Genomic DNA, 21,106 nt, shown 5'->3' on the forward strand with positions numbered 1-21,106 from the left:
TATTCCGTGTTACGGGGACTGCGCCCAACCCGATGATCCTGTATTCATCCCATCGCTTTGTTCAGTGCCTGCCACATAGTAAACGCTTAACAAATCCCATAATTATAATTATTATTCCGTGTTACGGGGACTGCGTCCAACCCGATGACCTTGTATTCACCCCATCGCTTTGTTCAGTGCCTGCCACATATTAAACGCTTAACAAATCCCATAATTATAATTATTATTACGTGTTACGGGGACTGCGTCCAACCCGATGATCCTGTATTCACCCCATCGCTTTGTTCAGTGCCTGCCACATAGTAAACGCTTAACAAATACCATAATTATAATTATTATTACGTGGGACGGGGACTGCGTCCAACCCGATGATCCTGTATTCACCCCATCGCTTTGTTCAGTGCCTGCCACATAGTAAACGCTTAACAAATCCCATAATTATAATTATTATTACGTGGGACAGGGACTGCGTCCAACCCGATGACCTTGTATTCACCCCATCGCTTTGTTCAGTGCCTGCCACATATTAAACGCTTAACAAATCCCATAATTATAATTATTATTACGTGGGACGGGGACTGCGTCCAACCCGATGATCCTGTATTCATCCCATCGCTTTGTTCAGTGCCTGCCACATAGTAAACGCTTAACAAATCCCATAATTATAATCATTATTACGTGTTATGGGGACTGCGTCCAACCCGATGACCTTGTATTCACCCCATCACTTTGTTCAGTGCCTGCCACATAGTAAACGCTCAACAAATACCATAATTATAATTATTATTACGTGTTACAGGGACGGCGTCCAACCCGATGACCTTGTATTCACCCCATCGCTTTGTTCAGTGCCTGCCACATAGTAAACACTTAACAAATCCCATAATTATAATTATTATTACGTGTTACGGGGACTGCATCCAACCCGATGATCCTGTATTCACCCCATCGCTTTGTTCAGTGCCTGCCACATAGCAAATGCTTAACAACTACCATAATTATAATTATTATTACGTGTTACGGGGACTGCGTCCAACCCGATGATCTTGTAATAATAATAATAATAATAATAATGATGGCATTTGTTAAGCACTTACTATGTGCAAAGCACTGTTCACCCCATCGTTTTGTACAGTGCCTGGCACATAGCAACCGCTTAATAAATACCATAATTATAATTATTATTATGTGGGACAGGGACTACATCCAACCTGATGACCTTGTATTCACCCCACCGCTTTATGCAGAGCCTGCAATGCAGTAAGCATTCAACAAATACCATCATTACTCTTATTCTTATTATTTATTGCGTGTTAACTAGATACAGAGCACTGGGTTTATCCTACTCCACTGTCCTTGAAGAAGCAGCAGCGACTGAAACCCCCTTTCCTCTCCTCCCGCTCCCTTGACTGTTCGCCATGTGACCTTGGGCAAGCCACTTAATTTCTCCGTGCCTCAGTTACCCCAACTATATAACGGGGATGAAGACCGTGAGCCCCACGCGGGGCAACCTGATCACTCTGGATCTACCCCGGCGCTTAGAACGGTGCTCGGCACCTAATAAGCGCAATTTATTTTGTGCATTTAGCTTTAATTCTGTTTATTCTGACGACTTGACACCTGTCCACGTGTTTTGTTTTGTTGCCTGTCTCCCCCTTCTAGACTGTGAGCCCATTGTTGGGTAGGGACCATCTCTAGATGTCACCAACTTGGCTTAGTACAGTGGAAGTGCTCAATAAATGATTGAATGAATGAACAAATACTCTAATTATTATTATTATTCATCCCCCCCCCCCGTCCCAGCCCCACGCTACTTATGACCGTATCTGTCAGTTTATTTATTTCTACTCGTGTCCTTCTCCCCCTCTAGACTGGAAGCTCGCTGCAAGTGGGGAATTGTTCTGTTGTTCTATCGACCTCTCCCAAGCGCTCAGTACAGTGCCCGGCACACGGTAAGCGCTCAATAAATACGACGGACCGACTAGATGATGCCGTACTGAGCCAGCTCGTGGAGTTCCAGGTGGTTAAAAGCTTCCCACGGGCAGATGACGGTGATGTCTGGAAGGCAGAAGGAGAGGAGAGTGAGGTCAGTGTGTTGGCTGTGATGATAATAATAATAATAATAATAATAATAATAATAATGGTGGCATTTATAGACTGTGTCTTTTAGACTGTGAGCCCACTGTTGGGTAGGGACTGTCTCTATATGTTGCCAATTTGTACTTCCCAAGCGCTTAGTACAGTGCTCTGCACATAGTAAGCGCTCAATAAATACGATTGATGATGATGATGATGATTTATTAAGCGCTTACTATGTGCAAAGCACTGTTCTAAGCGCTGAATGATAATAATGATAGTGATATTAATAATAATAGTGATAATGGCATTTATTAAGCGCTTACTATGTGCAAAGCACTGTTCTAAGCGCTGAATGCTAATAATGATAGTGATATTAATAATAATAATAATAATAATGGCATTTATTAAGCGCTTACTATGTGCAAAGCACTGTTCTAAGCGCTGAATGATAATAATGATAGTGATATTGATAATAATAATAATAATAATAATAATGGCATTTATTAAGCACTTATTATGTGCAAAGCACTGTTCTAAGTGCTGAATGATAATAATGATAGTGATAATAATAATAATAATAATAATAATAATAATGGCATTTATTAAGCGCTTACTATGTGCAAAGCACTGTTCTAAGTGCTGAGTGATAATGATAGTGATATTAATAATAATAATAGTAATGATGGCGTTTATTAAGCACTTACTATGTGCAAAGCACTGTTCTAAGCGCTGAATGATAATAATGATATTGATATTAATAATAATAATAATAATAATGATGGCATTTATTAAGCGCTTACTACGTGCAAAGCACTGTTCTAAGCGCTGAATGATAATAATGATAGTGATATTAATAATAATAATAATGATGATGGCATTTATTAAGCACTTACTACGTGCAAAGCACTGTTCTAAGCGCTGAATGATAATAATGATAGTGATATTAATAATAATAATAATGATGATGGCATTTATTAAGCGCTTACTATGTGCAAAGCACTGTTCTAAGCGCTGAATGATAAAAATGATAGTGATATTAATAATAATAATGATGATGGCGTTTATTAAGCGCTTACTATGTGCAAAGCACTGTTCTAAGCGCTGGGGAGGTTACAAGGTGATCAGGTTGTCCCACGTGGGGCTCACAGTCTCAATCCCCATTTTCCAGATGAGGGAACTGAGGCCCAGAGAAGTGAAGCGACTTGCCCCAAGTCACCCAGCTGACAAGTGGCGGAGCCGGGATTTGAACCCACGACCTCTGACTCCAAAGCCCGGGCTCTTTTTCACTGAGCCACGCTGCTTCTAATTAATTTAATATTAATTTATATTAATGATCTAATGATGAGCCCACTGTTGGGTAGGGACTGTCTCTATACGTTGCCAATTTGTACTTCCCAAGCGCTTAGTACAGTGCTCTGCACATAGTAAGCGCTCAATAAATACGACTGATGATGATGATGATATGATGTAATGATATTAATAATGATAACAATGATGGCATTGGTTGAGCGCTTACTATGTGGCAGACACTGTTCTAAGCACTGGGGGAGGTACAGGCTCATCGGTAGATGCAGGCCGCCCCGGGCCCTAGGGGGTTGAAGGAAGGGGGTGTCCTGTGGGGGTGAAGGGAGGTCCTTCCCCTTGGAGAAGCAGCGTGTCTTAGTGGAAAGAGCCCGGGCTTGGGAGTCCGAGGTCATGGGTTCGAATTCCGCCTCAGTCACTTTTTTTTTTTTAGCATTTATTAAGCGCTTACTATGTGCCAAGCACTGTTCTAAGCGCTGGGGAGGTTGCAAGGTGATCAGGTTGTCCCACGGGGGGCTCACAATCTCAATCCCCATTTTCCAGATGAGGGAACTGAGGCGCAGAGAAGTGAAGTGACTTGCCCAAAGTCACACAGCTGACTTTGGATTCGAACCCATAAACTCTGACTCCAAAGCCCGGGCTCTTGCCACTGAACCACGCTGCTTCCCAACTGTGTGACTTTGGGCGAGTCACTTCACTTCTCTGGGCCTCAGTTACCTCATCTGGAAAATGGGGATGAAGACTGGGAGACTCACGGGGGACAACCTGATTCCCTTGCATCTCCCCTGATGCTTGGCACATAGGAAGCGCTTAACAAATACCGACATCATTATTATTATCCCAGTGCTTAGAGGAGTGCTTTCATTCACTCAGTCGTATTTATTGAGCGCTTTTACTGTGTGCAGAGCGCTGTACTAAGCGCTTGGGAAGTCCAAGTTGGCAACATCTAGAGACGGTCCCTACCCAACAGTGGGTTCACAGTCTAGACGGGGCTAACAGTCTAAAAGGGTGCTTGGCACATAGTAAGCGCTTAACAAATACCGACATCATTATTATTATTATCCCAGAGAAGCAGCGTGGCTCAGTGGCAAGAGCCCGGGCTTTGGAGTCAGAGGTCATGGGTTCAAATCCCGGCTCCGCCACTTGTCAGCTGGGTGACTTTGGGCAAGCCACTCAACGTCTCTGGGCCTCAGTCCCTCATCTGTAAAATGGGGATGAAGACTGTGAGCCCCCCGTGGGACAACCTGATCACCTTGTAACCTCTCCAGCGTTTAGAACAGTGCTTGGCACATAGTAAGCGCTTAAGAAATGCCAACATTATTATTATTATTATCCCAGTGCTTAGAGCAGTGCTTGGCACACAGTAAGCGCTTAAGAAATACCAACATTATCATTATTATCCCAGTGCTTAGAGCAGTGCTTGGCACACAGTAAGCGCTTAAGAAATACCAACATTATTATTATTATTATCCCAGTGCTTGGCACACAGTAAGCGCTTAACAAAGACTAAAATTATTATTAATTATTATTATTCCCCTAGCTCTTGGGCTACCCTCCTTTCTCTGCCACCAGCCCCTAAGCTGGGTTTTCGAGAACGGGCCAGGGTGACGAGAATGGGCCCGCGGTTGGAGACTGGAGGGGTTTCGGGGGGTCGGGGAGGAGAGGGGGATCTCTGGCCTCGCGGCTTCCCGTTCATCCCTCCCCTCCCGCAGCCCGCCGGAGGGACCCCAATCCCTTACCTGTCCCTAATCCTTCCATGCCGGGAATGTCGTCCCCGAACCTGAAAGAACCAGAGACTCAGAGACAGAGGAGACGGGGGAGACCGTGGAGATGGAGGAGGTGGTGGAGACGGAAGAGAGGGCCAGGACAGGAGAGATGGAGGAGACGGGTGGAGACATTCATTCAGTCATTCAATCGGATTTATTGAGCGCTTACTGTGTGCAGCGCACCGGACTAAGCGCTTAACATCTAGAGACGGTCCCTACCCAACAGTGGGCTCACAGTCTAGAAGGGGGAGACAGACAACAAAACAAAACATTGGCTCCGGTCATACAACGCATCCTGCTACATTGTTTACTGTGTAGCACTGTGCTCTTATAGTCTGTGGTTACATGTGTGCCTGAAAAAGTCAGCGCAGAATTTGCAGCCCCAGACATACTGTGCGATCATGGAGACTGTGCTGTGCCGCCAAGCTTGATGTTTGCAACGCCTGGCACCCACAGGGGCGGCTCCCCCGGTGCTGAGGGCCGGGCCGAGCTGAGAGGAGATGGGGGAGATGGGGGAGACCGTGGAGATGGAGGAGGTGGTAGAGACGGAGGAGAGGGTGAAGACAGGTGAGATGGAGGAGATGGGTGGAGACACAGAAAACGGAGATGGTGGAGACGGGGGAGATGGGGGAGACCACGGAGATGGAGGAGGTAGCAGAGACGGAGGAGAGGGTGAAGAGAGGAGAGATGGAGACGGGTGGAGACAGAGAAAATGGAGATGATGGAGATGGAGGAGGTAGTAGAGATGGAGGAGAAGGTAAAGAGAGGAGAGATGGAGAAGACAGGTGGAGACAGAGAAAATGGAGATGGTGGAGATGGAGGAGACGGGGGAGATGGGGGAGACGGGGGAGACTGTGGAGATGGAGGTGGTAGTAGAGACGGAGGAGATGGGGGAGACGGGGGAGACTGTGGAGATGGAGGTGGTAGTAGAGACGGAGGAGAGGGGGAAGACAGGAGAGATGGAGGAGATGGGTGGAGACAGAGAAAATGGAGATGGAGGAGATGGGGGAGATGGGGGAGACCGTGGAGATGGAGGAGGTGGTAGAGACGGAGGAGAGGATGAAGACAGGTGAGATGGAGGAGATGGGTGGAGACACAGAAAACGGAGATGGTGGAGACGGGGGAGATGGGGGAGACCACGGAGATGGAGGAGGTAGCAGAGACGGAGGAGAGGGTGAAGAGAGGAGAGATGGAGACGGGTGGAGACAGAGAAAATGGAGATGATGGAGATGGAGGAGGTAGTAGAGATGGAGGAGAAGGTAAAGAGAGGAGAGATGGAGAAGACAGGTGGAGACAGAGAAAATGGAGATGGTGGAGATGGAGGAGACGGGGGAGATGGGGGAGACGGGGGAGACTGTGGAGATGGAGGTGGTAGTAGAGACGGAGGAGAGGGGGAAGACAGGAGAGATGGAGGAGATGGGTGGAGACAGAGAAAATGGAGATGGAGGAGATGGGGGAGATGGGGGAGACTGTGGAGATGGAGGAGGTAGCAGAGACGGAGGAGAGGGTGAAGAGAGGAGAGATGGAGGAGACGGGTGGAGACCAAGAAAATGGAGATGGTGGAGATGGAGGAGATGGGGGAGATGGGGGAGACCGTGGAGATGGAGGAGGCCGTAGAGACAGAGGAGAGGGTGAAGACAGGAGAGATGGAGGAGACGGGTGGAGACAGAGAAAATGGAGATGGTGGAGATGGGGGAGACGGGGGAGACCGTGGAGATGGAGGAGGTAGTAGAGACGGAGGAGAGGGGGAAGACAGGAGAGATGGAGGAGATGGGTGGAGACAGAGAAAATGGAGATGGTGGAGACGGAGGAGATGGGGGAGACGGGGGAGACCATGGAGATGGAGGAGGCTGTAGAGACAGAGGAGAGGGTGAAGACAGGGAGATGGAGGAGACGGGTGGAGACAGAGAAGGTGGAGGAGACGGGTGGAGACGGGGGAGATGGAGACAGAGGAGACGGTGGAGAGAGAGGAGATGGAGGGGAGATGGAGGAGACTGTGGAAACAGAGACGAAGGAGACCGTGGAGATGGTGGAGACCGAGGACTCCAAGGAGACGGAAGAGATGAAGTTTTCTCTCTTTTGAAAAAATTTCTGTTTTGCCCCGTTTTATTTAAGGTACTTGGTAAGCACTTACTTTCTGTCAGGCGCTGTACTGAGTGCTAGAGTAGCTACGAGCTAATCAGTTTGGACACAATCCCTGTCCCACTTGGGGCTCCCAATCTTCACCCCCATTTTGCAATGAAGGGACTGAGGCCCAGGGAAATAAAGTGACTTGTCCAAGGTCACCCAGCAGCGGACAAGGGGCGGAGCCGGGATGAGAACCCAAGTCCCCCGACTCCCGGGCCCGGGCTCTACCCGCTAGGCCGTGCTGCCTTTCCCTGAGTTGTCATTCCTAAGCCCTGGATTCGTTCATTCACTCAATCGTATTTATTGAGCGCTTACTGGAGAAGCAGCGAGGCTCAGTGGAAAGAGCCCGGGCTGCGGAGTCAGAGGTCATGGGTTCAAATCCCGGCTCCGCCACTTGTCAGCTGGGTGACTTTGGGCAGGTCACCTCACTTCTCTGGGCCTCAGTTTCCTCATCTGGAAAATGGGGATGAAGACTGTGGGCCAACCTGATCACCTTGTAACCTCCCCAGTGCGTAGAACGGTGCTTTGCACATAGTAGGCGCTTAATAAATGCCATTATTATTATTATTATTGTTATTATTATTACAGTGTGCAGAGCACTCTCCGCCCCACTTCTGCCAACCAGAAGCAGCGTGGCCCAGTGGGTAAGCGTGGCCTGGGCCCGGGGCTCAGAAGGACCTGGGTTCTGATCCTGCCTCCGCCACTTGTCTGCTGTGTGACCTTGGACAAGTCACTTCGCTTCTCTGGGCCTCAGTTTCCTCCTCTGGAAAATGGGGATCGAGACCCTGAGCCCCACGTCGGACAGGGACCGTGTCCAACCCGATTAGCTTGTTTCTACCACTCAGTAAGCACATAATCGGTGCTTAAATACCACGAGGATAAAAAAAAGTGGATTAATAAATACCACTGATTGACACAGAGTACCCTCCCAAGCGTCCTGTACAGTGCTTTGCACCCAGTAAGCGCTCAATAATAATAATAATAATGGCATTTGTTAAGCGCTTACTATGTGCAGAGCACTGTTCTAAGCGCTGGGCACTGTTCTAAGCGCTGGATAAATACGACGGAACGAACATAACAAGAGCTTAACAGATATCCTTAGAAAATATTATTTTTACTGCGTCTCCCCCCCGCGCTTTCTCAATTCAATGGTATTTATTGAGAGCTTACTACGTGCAGAGCACTGTACTGAGCGCTTGGCAGAGGGCAAGACGGCAGAATTGGCACTTGGCACGTATCCTGTATTTCCCCCCCAGAGCTTAGTACAGAGAATCAATCAATCAATCAGTCGTATTTATTGAGCGCTTACTGTGTGCAGAGCACTGTACTAAGCGCTTGGGAAGTACAAGTTGGTAACATAGCAGCTTGGCTTAGTGGAAAGAGCCCAGGTTTGGGAGTCAGAGGTCATGGGTTCTAATCCCCGCTCCGCCACTTGTCAGCTGGGTGACTCTGGGCAAGTCACTTCACTTCTCTGGGCCTCAGTGCCCTCATCTGGAAAATGGGGATTAATAATAATAATAATAATGGCATTTATTAAGCGCTTACTATGTGCAAAGCACTGTTCCAAGCGCTGGGGAGGTCACAAGGTGATCGGGTCGCCGCACGTGGGGCTCGCAGTCTTAATCCCCATTTTCCAGATGAGGTCACTGAGGCCCAGAGAAGTGAAGTGACTCGCCCAAAGTCACCCGGCTGACAATAGGTGGAGCCGGGATTTGAACCCATGACCTCTGACTCCAAAGCCCGGGCTCTTTCCACTGAGCCACGCTGCTTCTCGATTAATACTGGGAGCCCCAACGTGGGACAACCTGATTACCCTGTATCTCCCCCGGGCGCTTAGAACAGTGCTGGGCACATAGTAAGCGCTTAAGCGCTTAGAGAAGCAGCGCGGCTCAGTGGAAAGGCCCCGGCCTTTGGAGTCGGAGGTCATGGGTTCAAATCCCGGCTCCACCAACTGTCAGCTGTGTGACTTTGGGCGAGTCACTTCACTTCTCCATCTGTAAAATGGGGATTAAAACTGTGAGCCCCCCTGGGGGACCACCTGATCACTCTGTCACCTCCCCAGCGCTTAGAACAGTGCTTTGCACATATAGTAAGCGCTTAATAAATGCCATTATTATTATTATTATTATTAACAAATACCACAATTATTATTATTATTACAGTGCCTGGCATGTAGTAAGCGCCCAGGAAATGCCGTTAAAGGAACCAAAAGTGATTCTTACCCCTGCACGCCTTTCTTGGGGGGCTTGCTCTTGAACTGTCGGGTCTGCCGTTGCTTGAATTTGGGGGGTCCCTTCCTGGGGGTGACGGGCCCGCCGGTCACCCGGGTGGCCGACTTGACCTCGGCCCTGGGCGGCGCTTCCAGGTTCATGGCGGGGGCCGCCAAGGGTCAGGGGTCAATCCCGCCAAGGTCTTCCCGCCGGTCCGGCTCCTGGGAGGGAGAGGAGGAAGCGTCCGACCGCTGGCCGAAGCGGCGGGGCTCAGCGGGAAGAGCCCGGGCTTTGGAGTCAGAGGTCATGGGTTCAAATCCCGGCTCCACCTATCGGCAGCCGGGTGACTTTGGGGGACGTGGGTTCTAATCCCGCCTCCGCCGCTGGTCTGCTGCGTGACCTTGGACCGGTCTCTGGGCCTCAGTTCCCTCAGCTGGAAAATGGGGATGTAGAGTGTGAGCCCCACGTGGGACAACCTGATCACCTTGTATCTCCCCCAGCTCTTAGAATCAATCAATCGTGTTTATTGGGCGCTTACTGTGTGCGGAGCACTGTACTAAGCGCTTGGGAAGTCCAAGTTGGCAACATACAGAGACAGTCCCTACCCAACAGTGGGCTCACAGTCTAAAGGAACAGTGGCACATAGTAAGTGCTTAACAATTCCCATCATTATCATTGTTCTCCAGGCCTCAGTTCCCTCATCTGGAAAATGGGGATGGAGACTGTGAGCCCCACATAATAATAATAATAATAATGATGGTATTTGTTAAGCACTTACTACGTGCAAAGCACCGTTCTAAGCGCCGGGGAGGTTACAAGGTGATCAGGTTGCCCCACAGGGGGCACGCAGTTTTAATCCCCACTTTACAGATGAGGTCACTGAGGCACAGAGAGGGGAAGTGACTTGCCCAAAGTCACACAGCTGACAGTTGGCGGAGCCGGGATTTGAACCCATGACCTCTGACTCCAAAGCCCGGGCTCTTTCCACTGAGCCATGCTGCTTCTCCAACAGGTTTTCAGCCAACATGTGTCAACTTCTGGTGGAAATTACTGGGACAGGGACTGCGTCCAACCCGATTTGCTTGTACCCACCCCGGCGCTTAGTACAGTGCCTGGCACACGGTAAGTAATAATAATAATAATGATGATGGCATTTATTAAGCACTTACTGTGTGCAAAGCACTGTTCTAAGCGCTGAGGAGGTTATCAGGTGATGAGGTAACTGAGGCCCAGAGAAGTGAAGTGACTCGCCCCAAATCACACAGCTGACAAGTGGCGGAGCCGGGATTTGAACCCATGACCTCTGACTCCAAAGCCCGGGCTCTTTCCACTGAGCCACGCTGCTGCTTCATACCAAGTACTTAACACACACCACCACTTGCCAGCTGTGCGCCCTTGGTCGAGTCGCTTCACTTCTCCGGGCCTCAGTTACCTTACCTGGAAAATGGGGATTAAGACTGTGAGCCCCACAGCTGTAACTACCCCAGCGCTCAGCACGTAGTAAGTTCATTCAATCGTATTTATTGAGCGCTTACTGTGTGCAGAGCACTGGACTAAGCGTTTGGTAAGTTCAAGTTGGCAACATATTGAGACGGTCCCTACCCAACGGTGGGCTCACAGTCTAGAAGGGGGAGACGGACAACCAAACAAAACATATTAAAAAAATAAATATTAGCACGTGGACTTCAGTTTAGCATGGCAAAATGTGCTATTTCAAAATGCGCTCATTGCTTGAATAGTCTGGGAATCCTTGGCAAAGAGGCGGACGATTTAACCAGATAAAATTAGCAGTAATTGAATACTATTTTCCTTCAGGAGTTCTGCAAAGAAGCAGTAACCTGATTCTGGTATTTTAGTGTAATAATAATAATGGCATTTCATCCATCGTATTTATTGAGCGCTTACTGTGTGCAGAGCACTGTACTAAGCGCTTGGGAAGTCCAAGTTGGCAACATCTAGAGCCGGTCCCTACCCGACGGCGGGCTCACAGTCTAGAAGGGGGAGACGGACGACCAAACAAAACATATTAACAAAATAAATATTAGCACATGGACTTCAGTTTAGCATGGCAAAATGTGCTATTTCAAAATGCGCTCGTTGCTTGAATAGTCTGGGAATCCTTGGCAAAGAGGCGGGCGATGTAACCAGATAAAATTAGCAGTAATTCAATACTATTTTCCTTCAGGATTTCTGCAAAGTATTTTAGCGTAATAATAATAATGGCATTTCATCCATCGTATTTATTGAGCGCTTACTGCGTGCAGAGCACTGGACTAAGCGCTTGGGAAGTACAGGTTGGCAACATATGGCATGGCATTTATTACGCGTTTATTATGTACAAACTGGCACTGTTCTAAGCGCTGGGGAGGTTACAAGGTGCTCAGTAAGTGCTCAACAAATACCATCACTATCATTATTCAGCGCTTAGAACAGTGCTTTGCACATAGTAAGCGCTTAACAAATACCATTATTATTATTATTATTATCATTATTATTGCTTACCTCCCCTCCTTGCCCTCAGAGGGGGTGGGCGGGGGTCTCTGTTGTTCTGCCCGCCAACTTCTGCTCTCTTCTTGCCCCTGGTACATCCCGGGATGCCGAAGACGGGGATTTATCCCTCTCCGGGTAATTGGATTATGATCCTCCCGGCGACAACGTCTCTCTAATAAGCTTCTCGATGACAGGGGACGGTGGATCTCCTCCTGGGGATTAAGGGCAGAGGGCGAATTTACCGGGGTGGGGGGCGGCCATGGTTTCCTTCAGGCCGTTGGAGAATCGGACCGAGTGTCCTTGAAGGGGCCCGTGAAGTTCAGCGGCAAAGGGAGACCGAAGCGGTCCTGGCTTTCCCCTTAATAATGTTCATTCATTCATCCCATCCTATTCATCAAGCGCTTACTGTGTGCAGAACACTGTACTAAGCGCTTGCCAACTGGCAGCAGCGTGACTTCGGGCAAGTCACTTCTCTGTGCCTCAGCTCTCCCCCTTTTAGAGCCCGCTGTTGGGTAGGGACCGTCTCTAGATGTTGCCAACTTGGACTTCCCAAGCGCTTAGCACACAGTAAGCGCTCAATAAATACGATTGGTGGTTGATTCCCTCATCTGTAAAATGGGGATGAAGACTGTGAGCCCCCCCGTGGGACAACCTGATCACCTTGGATCCTTCCCAGCGCTTAGAACAGTGCTTGGCACCTAGTAAGCGCTTAACAAATGCCATTATTATTATTATTATTATTCTTACAATTCGGCAACAGAGGCAATCCCTACCCAACAACGAGCTCACAGTTCAATGCCTGGCGCACAGTAAGCCCTTAACAAATACCATAATTATTATTAGATAGAATAATAACGATAACTAGGCTAGACCGTGAGCCCAATGTGGGCTGGGATCATCATCATCAATCGCATTTATTAAGCGCTTACTGTATGCAGAGCACCGTACTAAGCGCTTGGGAAGTAGAAATTGGCAACATATAGAGACAGTCCCTGCCCAACAGTGGGCTCACAGTCTAAAAGGGGGAGACAGAGAACAAAACCAAACATACTAACAAAATAAAATAAATAGAATAGATATGTACAAGTAAAATAAATAGAGTAATAAATATGTACAAACATATATACATCTATACAGGTGCTGTGGGGAAGGGAAGGAGGTAAGATGGGGGGGATGGAGAAGAGGACGAGGGGGATTGTCTCTATTTGTTGCCCAATTCTACTTCCCAAGCGCTCAGTCCGGTGCTCCGCCACAGTAAGCGCTCAATAAATCATCATCATCAATCGTATTTATTGAGCACTTACTATGTGCAGAGCACTGTACTAAGCGCTTGGGAAGTACAAATTGGCAACATATAGAGACAGTCCCTACCCAACAGTGGGCTCACAGTCTAAAAGGGGGAGACAGAGAACAAAATAATGTAATAATAATAATAAACAAAATAATAAAAAAATAAATACGATTGAATGAATGAATGACAATAATAATCATGTCTTTGTAAAGTGCTTGCTTGATTGTATCAATCAGTGGCACTTACTATGTGCAGGGCATTGTGCTAAACACTCAGGGCTTGCTTCCTTTATTCATCTCCCCTCCCAGCCCCACAGCGCTTCTGTCTATCCCAGCGCTTAGAACAGTGCTTGGCACATAGTAAGCCCCCCATCTTACCTCCTTCCCTTCCCCACAGCACCTGTATATGTGCATATATGTTTGTACATATTTATTACTCTATTTATTTATTTTGTACATATCTATTCTATTTATTTTATTTTGTTAGTATGTTTGGTTTTGTCTCCCCCTTTTAGACTGCGAGCTCACTGTTGGGTAGGGACTGTCTCTATATGTTGCCAATCTGTACTTCCCAAGAGCTTAGTACAGTGCTCTGCACACAGTAAGCGCTCAATAAATACGATTGATGATGAGATATATATATATATATATATATATATATATATATATATATATATATATATATATATATGTGCATGAGAAGCAGCGTGGCTCAGTGGAAAGAGCCTGGGCTTTGGAGTCAGAGGTCGTGGGTTCGAATCCCGGCTCCGCCACCTGTCTGCTGGGTGACCTTGGGCCAGTCACTTCACTTCTCTGCGCCTCAGTTCCCTCATCTGTAAAATGGGAATAAGCCTGTGAGCCCCACATGGGACAACTTGATCAGCTTGTATCCCCCCCAGCGCTTAGAACAGTGCTCTGCACATAGTAAGCGCTTAACAAATGCCAACATTATTATTATTATATATGGTTGCACATATTTATTACTCTATTTATTTATCTTACTTGTACATATCTATTCCATTTATTTTATTTTGTTAGCATGTTTGGTTTTGTTCTCTGTCTCCCCCTTCTAGACTGTGAGCCCACTGTTGGGACCGTCTCTAGATGTTGCCAACTTGTACTTCCCAAGCGCTTAGTACAGTGCTCTGCACACAGTAAGCGCTCAATAAATACAATTGATTGATTGATTGATTAACAAATACCATCAGCATTATTATTATATAATCACTAAATGTACGGTATTTCTCTCTACATATATAAATGAAACATACATCTTTATCACACAGGAGGATCAGGTAAACAAATATATCCATAATCGTCGTCTGGTAGACACACACACACACACGTACACATATGTATATGTGCGGGTGTGTCTATAAGACGCCAAGAAAATAGATTTAGTTTAATCACTAAAGAAAGGAGAGCCATAATCCTCTTATCGGGGAGATCAGTTTGCTTCCTCAGGAGACGCAGGCAACCTCTCCGCCTCCCCTAACGGATTTTGGCCTCCGAATTCTCCAGTGAACGTTATTTTATTATCATTAAATATTTGTTACACACTTACAACATGACAAGCACTAGGGTAGATATGAGTTAATCGGGTCGGACATAGTCTCTGTCCTACAAAGGGCTCAAAGTCCCAGCAGGAGGGAGAACATTTTGTTTTGTCGTCCATCTCCCCCTTCTAGACCGTGAGCCCGTCGTTGGGTAGGGACCGTCGCTATCTGTCGCCGATTTGCACTTCCCAAGCGCTTAGTACAGTGCTCTGCACACAGGAAGCGCTCAATAAATACCGTTGAATGAATGGGAATTTCATCTCCACATACGCCTCCTCGAAATCACCCGCAGAAAGTACACACCTCAATCAATCACATTTATTGAAGGTTTACTGAGTGCACAGCGCTGTGCTAAGTAATAATAATCATCATCAAGGTATTTGTTAATCAATCAATCAATCAAGCGTATTTATTGAGCGCTTACTGCGTGCAGAGCACTGTACTAAGCGCTTGGGAAGTCCAAGTTGGCAACATCTAGAGACGGTCCCTACCCAACAGTGAGCTCACAGTCTAAAAGAGTGTTAAGCGCTTACCTTTGTGCCAGGCACTGTTCTAAGCGCGCTGCACACAGTCAGCGCTCAATAAATACTCTTGAATGAAGCGCTGGGGTGAATACAGACAAGAGAGTCCAATATGACAGAGTTGGTAATAATTATAAATAAATAAATAATAATAAATAAATAAATAGGATTGAATGAATAATGATGGCATTTGTGTCTACCCCAGGGCTTAGAACAGTGCCTGGCACATAATAAGTGCTTAATAATAATAATAATAATACTATTAATACTATTTATATATTAATATATTAATAATACTATCAATAATAGTATTATTAATATATTAATAATACTATCAATAATAGTAATAATAATAATCATTTTGGAATTTTTTAAGTGCTATGTGCCGAGCACTGTTCTAAGCGCTAGGGGAGATACAAGATAATCAGGCTGTCCCACATGCGGCTCACAGTCTTAAACCTCATTTTCCAGATGAGGAAACTGAGGCCCAGAGAACTGAAGCGACTTGCCCAAAGTCACACAGCTGATCTACGTGTTTTGTTTTGTTGTCTGTCTCCTCCCTCCTAGACTGTGAGCCCGTTGTTGGGTAGAAACTAAATAATAATAATGGTATTTGTTAAGCGCTTACTATGTGCAAAGCACTGTTCTAAGCGCTGGGGAGGTTACAAGGTAATCAGGTTGTCCCACGGGGGGCTCACAGTCTTCATCCCCATTTTACAGATGAAGGCAACTGAGGCACAGAGAAGTTAAGTGACTTGCCCGCACAGCTGACAATTGGAGGAGTTGGGATTTGAACCCATGACCTCTGACTCCAAAGCCCGGGCTCTTTCCACTGAGCCACGATGTTGATGAGTGCTTAGTCCAGTGCTCTGCACACAGAAAGTGCTCAATAAATACAACTGAATGAAGCGCTGGGGTGAATGCAATCAATCAATCGTATTTATTGAGCGCTTACTGTGTGCAAGTTGGCGACATATAGAGACGCTCCCTACCACACAGCACCTGTATATATGTTTGTACATATTTATTACTTTATTTATTTATTTATTTTACTTGTACATATCTATTCTATTTATTTTATTTTGGTAGTATGTTTGGTTTTGTTCTCTGTCTCCCCCTTTTAGACTGTGAGCCCACTGTTGGGTAGGGACTGTCTCTAGATGTTGCCAACTTGGACTTCCCAAGCGCTTAGTACAGTGCTCTGCACACAGTAAGTGCTCAATAATTACGATTGATGATGATGATGATTCATTCACTCATTCAATCATATTTATTGAGCGCTTACTGTGTGCAGAGCACTGTACTAAGCGCTGGGGAAGTCCAAGTTGGCAACATAGAGAGACAAATACCACAGTTATGATTATATATATATATAGTCCAGTGCTCTGCACACAGTAAGCGCTCAATAAATATGATTGATTGATCTAAAAAGAAGAAAGCATTGAAGGGAGGGAGTCTGGGAGCAATCCCCTTGGTGGGGTGTTTATTCTCAGGCAGAGATGATGATGATGGTATTTGTTAAGCACTTACTATGTGCAAAGCACTGTTCTAAGCGCTGGGGGGATACAAGGAGATCAGGTTGTCCCACGTGGGGCTCACAGTCTTCATCCCCATTTTCCAGATGAGGGAACTGAGGCCCAGAGAAGTGAAGTGACTTGCCCAAAGTCACCCAGCTAAGTGGCGGGGACAGGATTTGAACCCATGACCTCTGACTCCAAAGCCCGGGCTCTTTCCACTGAGCCACGCTGCTTCTCGTTTATTTTATCTTCTGTTTATTTTAGATGCACCAAAGGATCAATAAATAACCCCTCTTCCGCCCCCCGACCCGAGGTCCCCTCGGGGGAAAACGTTGTTTGGAAAGGAAGGCCCGCGGTCCTCGCGGGCCGATGGCGAGAGCGGGGCCGCCTGCGGTCCGCCCGGGTCTCCCTCAGCCCCCGTCCTTCAGGCGCAGTCGGATCTCCATCTTGATGAAAGCCTTGACGTTCTCGTCCTGGACCTGCTCCTCCAGGGCGGCCAAGGCCTTCTCGCCGCCATCTTGGAAGCGTCGCCTCAGCTCCTCGGCGTAGGCGACCCACACGCAGTTGGGGCAGCCGCTCATGCAGCAGTTTGTGGGGGGCGGGAGCGCGGCGGGCTGGGGGGTCCCCTCCTCGGGGGAGACGGGGGACGGGTCGGTCCGAGGGTCGTCTACTCCACAGGCCTCTCCCGCCGAGTCCTGCCTGGAGTCCCTCCTGCTGCACCGGTGCCTGCTGGGAGTCCCTAGCGGGGAAGCAGGCGGGACGCTTCGGGGCCTGGGGAAACTGAGGCATCGGAGCCGCTCCTGGGGTGGGGGGGGGCGAATACATCAATTACCTGCCCAGTAGACCTTCCCAGACTGAGCCCCTTCCTTCCTCTCCCCCTAGTCCCCCTCTCCATCCCCCCCATCTTACCTCCTTCCCTTCCCCACAGCACCTGGATATATGTATATATGGTTGTACATATTTATTACTCTATTTATTTATCTTACTTGTACATATCTATTCTATTTATTTTACTTTGTTAGTATGTTTGGTTTGGTTCTCTGTCTCCCCCTTTTAGACTGTGAGCCCACTGTTGGGTAGGGACTGTCTCTATATGTTGCCAAATTGTACTTCCCAAGCGCTTAGTACAGTGCTCTGCACACAGTAAGCGCTCAGTAAATACGATTGACATCCACGAAGCTAGCTCTCTTCCTCCCTTCAAGGCCCTACTGAGAGCTCACCTCCTCCAGGAGGCCTTCCCAGACTGAGCCCCTTCCTTCCTCTCCCCCTGGTCCCCCTCTCCATCCCCCCCCTCTTACCTCCTTCCCTTCCCCACAGCACCTGTATAGATGTATATATGTTTCTACATATTTATTACTCTATTTATTTATCTATTTATTTTACTTGTACATATCTATTCTATTTATTTTATTTTGTCAGTATGTTTGGTTTTGGTCTCTGTCTCCCCCTTTTAGACTGTAAGCCCACTGTTGGGTAGGGACTGTTGCCAAACTGTACTTCCCAAGCGCTTAGTACAGTGCTCTGCACACAGTAAGCACTCAATAAATACGATTGATGATGATGATAATGATGATGATAAAATCACCCCCCTCAACCTTCCCCTCCGCCATCTTGGGGCTACCCCAAATCGGACGGCAAGAGTCCCTTCCCCCCGTCCTGACTGAGGCGTCAACGGGAATTCAGTCTTTTCACAATAATAATAATAATGGTGTGTGTTAAGCGCTTACTATGTGCCAGGCACTGTACTAAGCAATGGGGTGGATCCCAGCTAATCGGTTGGACACAGTCCCAGGCGGGGCTCCCAGCCTCCATCCCCATTTTCCAGATGTGGGAACTGAGGCCCAGAGAAGCGAAGGGACTTGCCCGAGGTCACGCAGCAGATACGTACTGGGGTCAGGATTAGAACTCAGGCCGATTTGTCCTTACTAAGCGCTTTGCACAGTGCTCGGCACACAGTAAGTGCTCAATAAATAATAATAATAATGATGATGGCATTTATTAAGTGCTTACTACGCGCAAAGCACTGTTCGAAGCGCCGGGGAGGTTACACGGTGATCGGGTTGCTTATGAAATACGATTGAATAATAATAATGATGATGATGGCATTTGTTAAGCGCTTACTATGTGCAAAGCACTGTTCTTGAGCCCACTGTTGGGTGGGGACTGTCTCTATATGTTTCCAACTTGTACTTCCCAAGCGCTTAGTCCAGTGCTCTGCACACAGTAAGCGCTCAATAAATACGATTGATTGATTGATTGGGGGAGATACAAGGTGATCAGGTTGTCCCACATGGGGCTCACAGTCTTAATCCTCTATTTATTTATTTTACTTGTACATATTTACTATTCTATTTTATTTTGTTTATGTTTTGTTTTGTTGGCACGCGCGCCAACCTGATCACCTTGTAACCTCCCCAGCGCTTAGAACAGTGATTTACACATAGTAAGCGCTTAAGAAATACTATTATTATTATTGGCCTTATTCTCCTCCCCTGGCCCTGTGACCTTTGACCTCTGGCCAACTTCGGCCTTTAGTTTCCCTCGGTCAGGGCAGCATCCGGGCATTTATTGGGGCATTTTCCTCGGGCCGCCATCCGGGTATTTACCCAGGCGTACATCCGGGTACTTACCCGGATGTTGGCCATGGTCCGCAGCAGCAGCATCTCGGCCTGATCCCCGAGCAGGCCGCGACCCCCGCCCTGTGAGTGGCGGCCGAGGTGACCAATCACAGCGCCGCACCGGGACGCTCTTGGCCAATAGGCGTGAGGCGGGGGCGGGACCGGAGGGGAGGGCGTGAGGCGGTCTCCGAATCCGCCCTCCTTCTAGGAGTGGCGGCCTGGTCGACCAATCACCAAGCAGCAGCGGTGACGTGTTGGCCAATAGGAGTGAGGAGAGGGCGGGGCTTGAAGGGGTCGCGTGAGGAGACGGCGAGGCGGCTCCGGGCCCGCCTTGGAGAACTGCTCTATGAGTGACGGCCGCCTGGGCCAATCGGCGCGCCGCACGGTGGCGGTCTGGACCAATAGGCGGCAGAGGAGCTGAAAGGGGCGGGAGGGGAGTAAGTGAGGAGATGGGCGGTGTTCAATGAGTGACGGCCGCCTGGACCAATCCCCGCGTCGCAGGGTGGCGCTCTGGACCAATGGGCGGCGGAGGAGCTGAAAGGCAGCGGGCTGAAAAGGGCGGGAGGGGAGTAAGTGTGGAGGTGGGTCGTGTTCTATGAGTGACGGCCGCCTGGACCAATCCCCGCGCCGCAGGCTGGCGGTCTGGGCCAATAGGCGGCAGAGGAGCTGGTATGGGGCGGGCTGAAAGGGACGGGAGGGGAGTACGTGAAGAGGTGGGGAGTGTTCTATGAGTGACGGCCGACTGGACCAATCCTCGTGCCGCAGGGTGTCAGTCTGGACCAATAGGCGGCGGAGAAGCTGAAACGGGCGGGAGGGGAATAAGCGAGGAGATGGGCGGTGTTCTATGAGTGACGGCCACCTGGACCAATCGGCGCGTCGCAGGGCGGCGGTCTGGACCAATAGGCGGCGGCGGAGCTGAAAGGGGGCGGGCTGAAAGGGGCGGGAGGGGAGTAAGCGAGGAAATGGGGGCAGTGTTCTCTGAGTGACGGCCGCCTGGACCAATCCCCGCGTCGCAGGGTGGGGATCTGGACCAATAGGCGGCGGTGGAGCTGAAAGGGGGCAGGTTGACAGGGGAGGGTGGGGAGTACGTGAGGAGGTGGAGGGTGTTCTATGAGTGACGGCCGCCTGGACCAATCCCCGCCCCGCAGGGTGGAGGTCTAGACCAATAGGCGGCGGCGGAGCTGAAAGGGGGCGGGCTGAAAGGGGCGGGAGGGGAGTAAGCGAGGAGATGGGGGCGGTGTTCCATGAGTGACGGCCGCCTGGACCAATCCCCGCGCCGCAGGGTGGTGGTCTGGACCAATAGGCGGCGGCGGAGCTGAATGAGGCGGGCTGAAAGGGGCGGGAGGGGAGTAAGCGAGCAGACGGGGGAGGTGTTCTATGAGTGACGGCCGCCTGGACCAATCCCCGCGCCGCAGGCTGGCGGTCTGGGCCAATAGGCGGCAGAGGAGCTGGTATGGGGCGGGCTGAAAGGGGCGGGAGGGGAGTAAACGAGGAGATGGGGGAGGTGTTCTATGAGTGACGGACGCCTGGACCAATCACTGCGCCGCAGTTGGCGGTCTGGACCAATAGGCGGAGGCGGAGCTGCAAGGGGGCGGGCTGAAAGGGGCGGGAGGGCCCGGGCCTCCACGTG

General features: G+C 48.8%; 1 protein-coding gene across 4 annotated transcripts; it reads right to left on the reverse strand.

Moving 5' to 3' along the window:
- Window positions 1–1,809: 1,809 nt before the first annotated feature.
- On the reverse strand, window positions 1,810–19,561 carry LOC119923572 (retinal rod rhodopsin-sensitive cGMP 3',5'-cyclic phosphodiesterase subunit gamma). Of its 4 annotated transcripts, XR_005448883.1 has the most exons (5): window positions 19,489–19,561; window positions 17,167–17,658; window positions 11,987–12,186; window positions 5,121–5,161; window positions 2,018–2,058 (listed from the first exon to the last, which is right to left on the reverse strand). XR_005448883.1 is itself a non-coding variant. In XM_038742933.1 (4 exons), the coding sequence occupies exons 2-4, from the start codon at window positions 9,643–9,645 to the stop codon at window positions 1,982–1,984; spliced, it is 267 nt and encodes an 88-aa protein (XP_038598861.1). In that variant the 5' UTR covers window positions 9,646–9,705; window positions 19,489–19,524; the 3' UTR covers window positions 1,810–1,981. The 4 variants fall into 4 exon arrangements, 3 of the variants coding, with proteins under 3 accessions (XP_038598861.1, XP_038598860.1, XP_038598859.1); XM_038742933.1 differs by lacking the exons at window positions 11,987–12,186; window positions 17,167–17,658 and adding an exon at window positions 9,497–9,705 and having other exon boundaries at window positions 1,810–2,058; window positions 19,489–19,524; XM_038742932.1 differs by lacking the exons at window positions 17,167–17,658; window positions 19,489–19,561 and adding an exon at window positions 9,497–9,705 and having other exon boundaries at window positions 1,810–2,058; window positions 11,987–12,317.
- Window positions 19,562–21,106: the final 1,545 nt, after the last annotated feature.

The sequence above is a fragment of the Tachyglossus aculeatus genome, unplaced genomic scaffold, assembly GCF_015852505.1.
Source record: "Tachyglossus aculeatus isolate mTacAcu1 unplaced genomic scaffold, mTacAcu1.pri scaffold_1_arrow_ctg1, whole genome shotgun sequence".
Taxonomy (NCBI): Eukaryota; Metazoa; Chordata; class Mammalia; order Monotremata; family Tachyglossidae; genus Tachyglossus; species Tachyglossus aculeatus.

Bases quoted from the DNA above. Each gene is read 5' to 3' on its own strand.
- LOC119923572 (XM_038742931.1), bottom strand. From the start codon at position 19,521: ATGCTGCTGCTGCGGACCATGGCCAACATCCGG. The intron at 17,659-19,488 runs GTAAGTACCCGG...CCCCCACCCCAG, and splicing joins GGACCATGGCCAACATCCGG to GAGCGGCTCCGATGCCTCAG.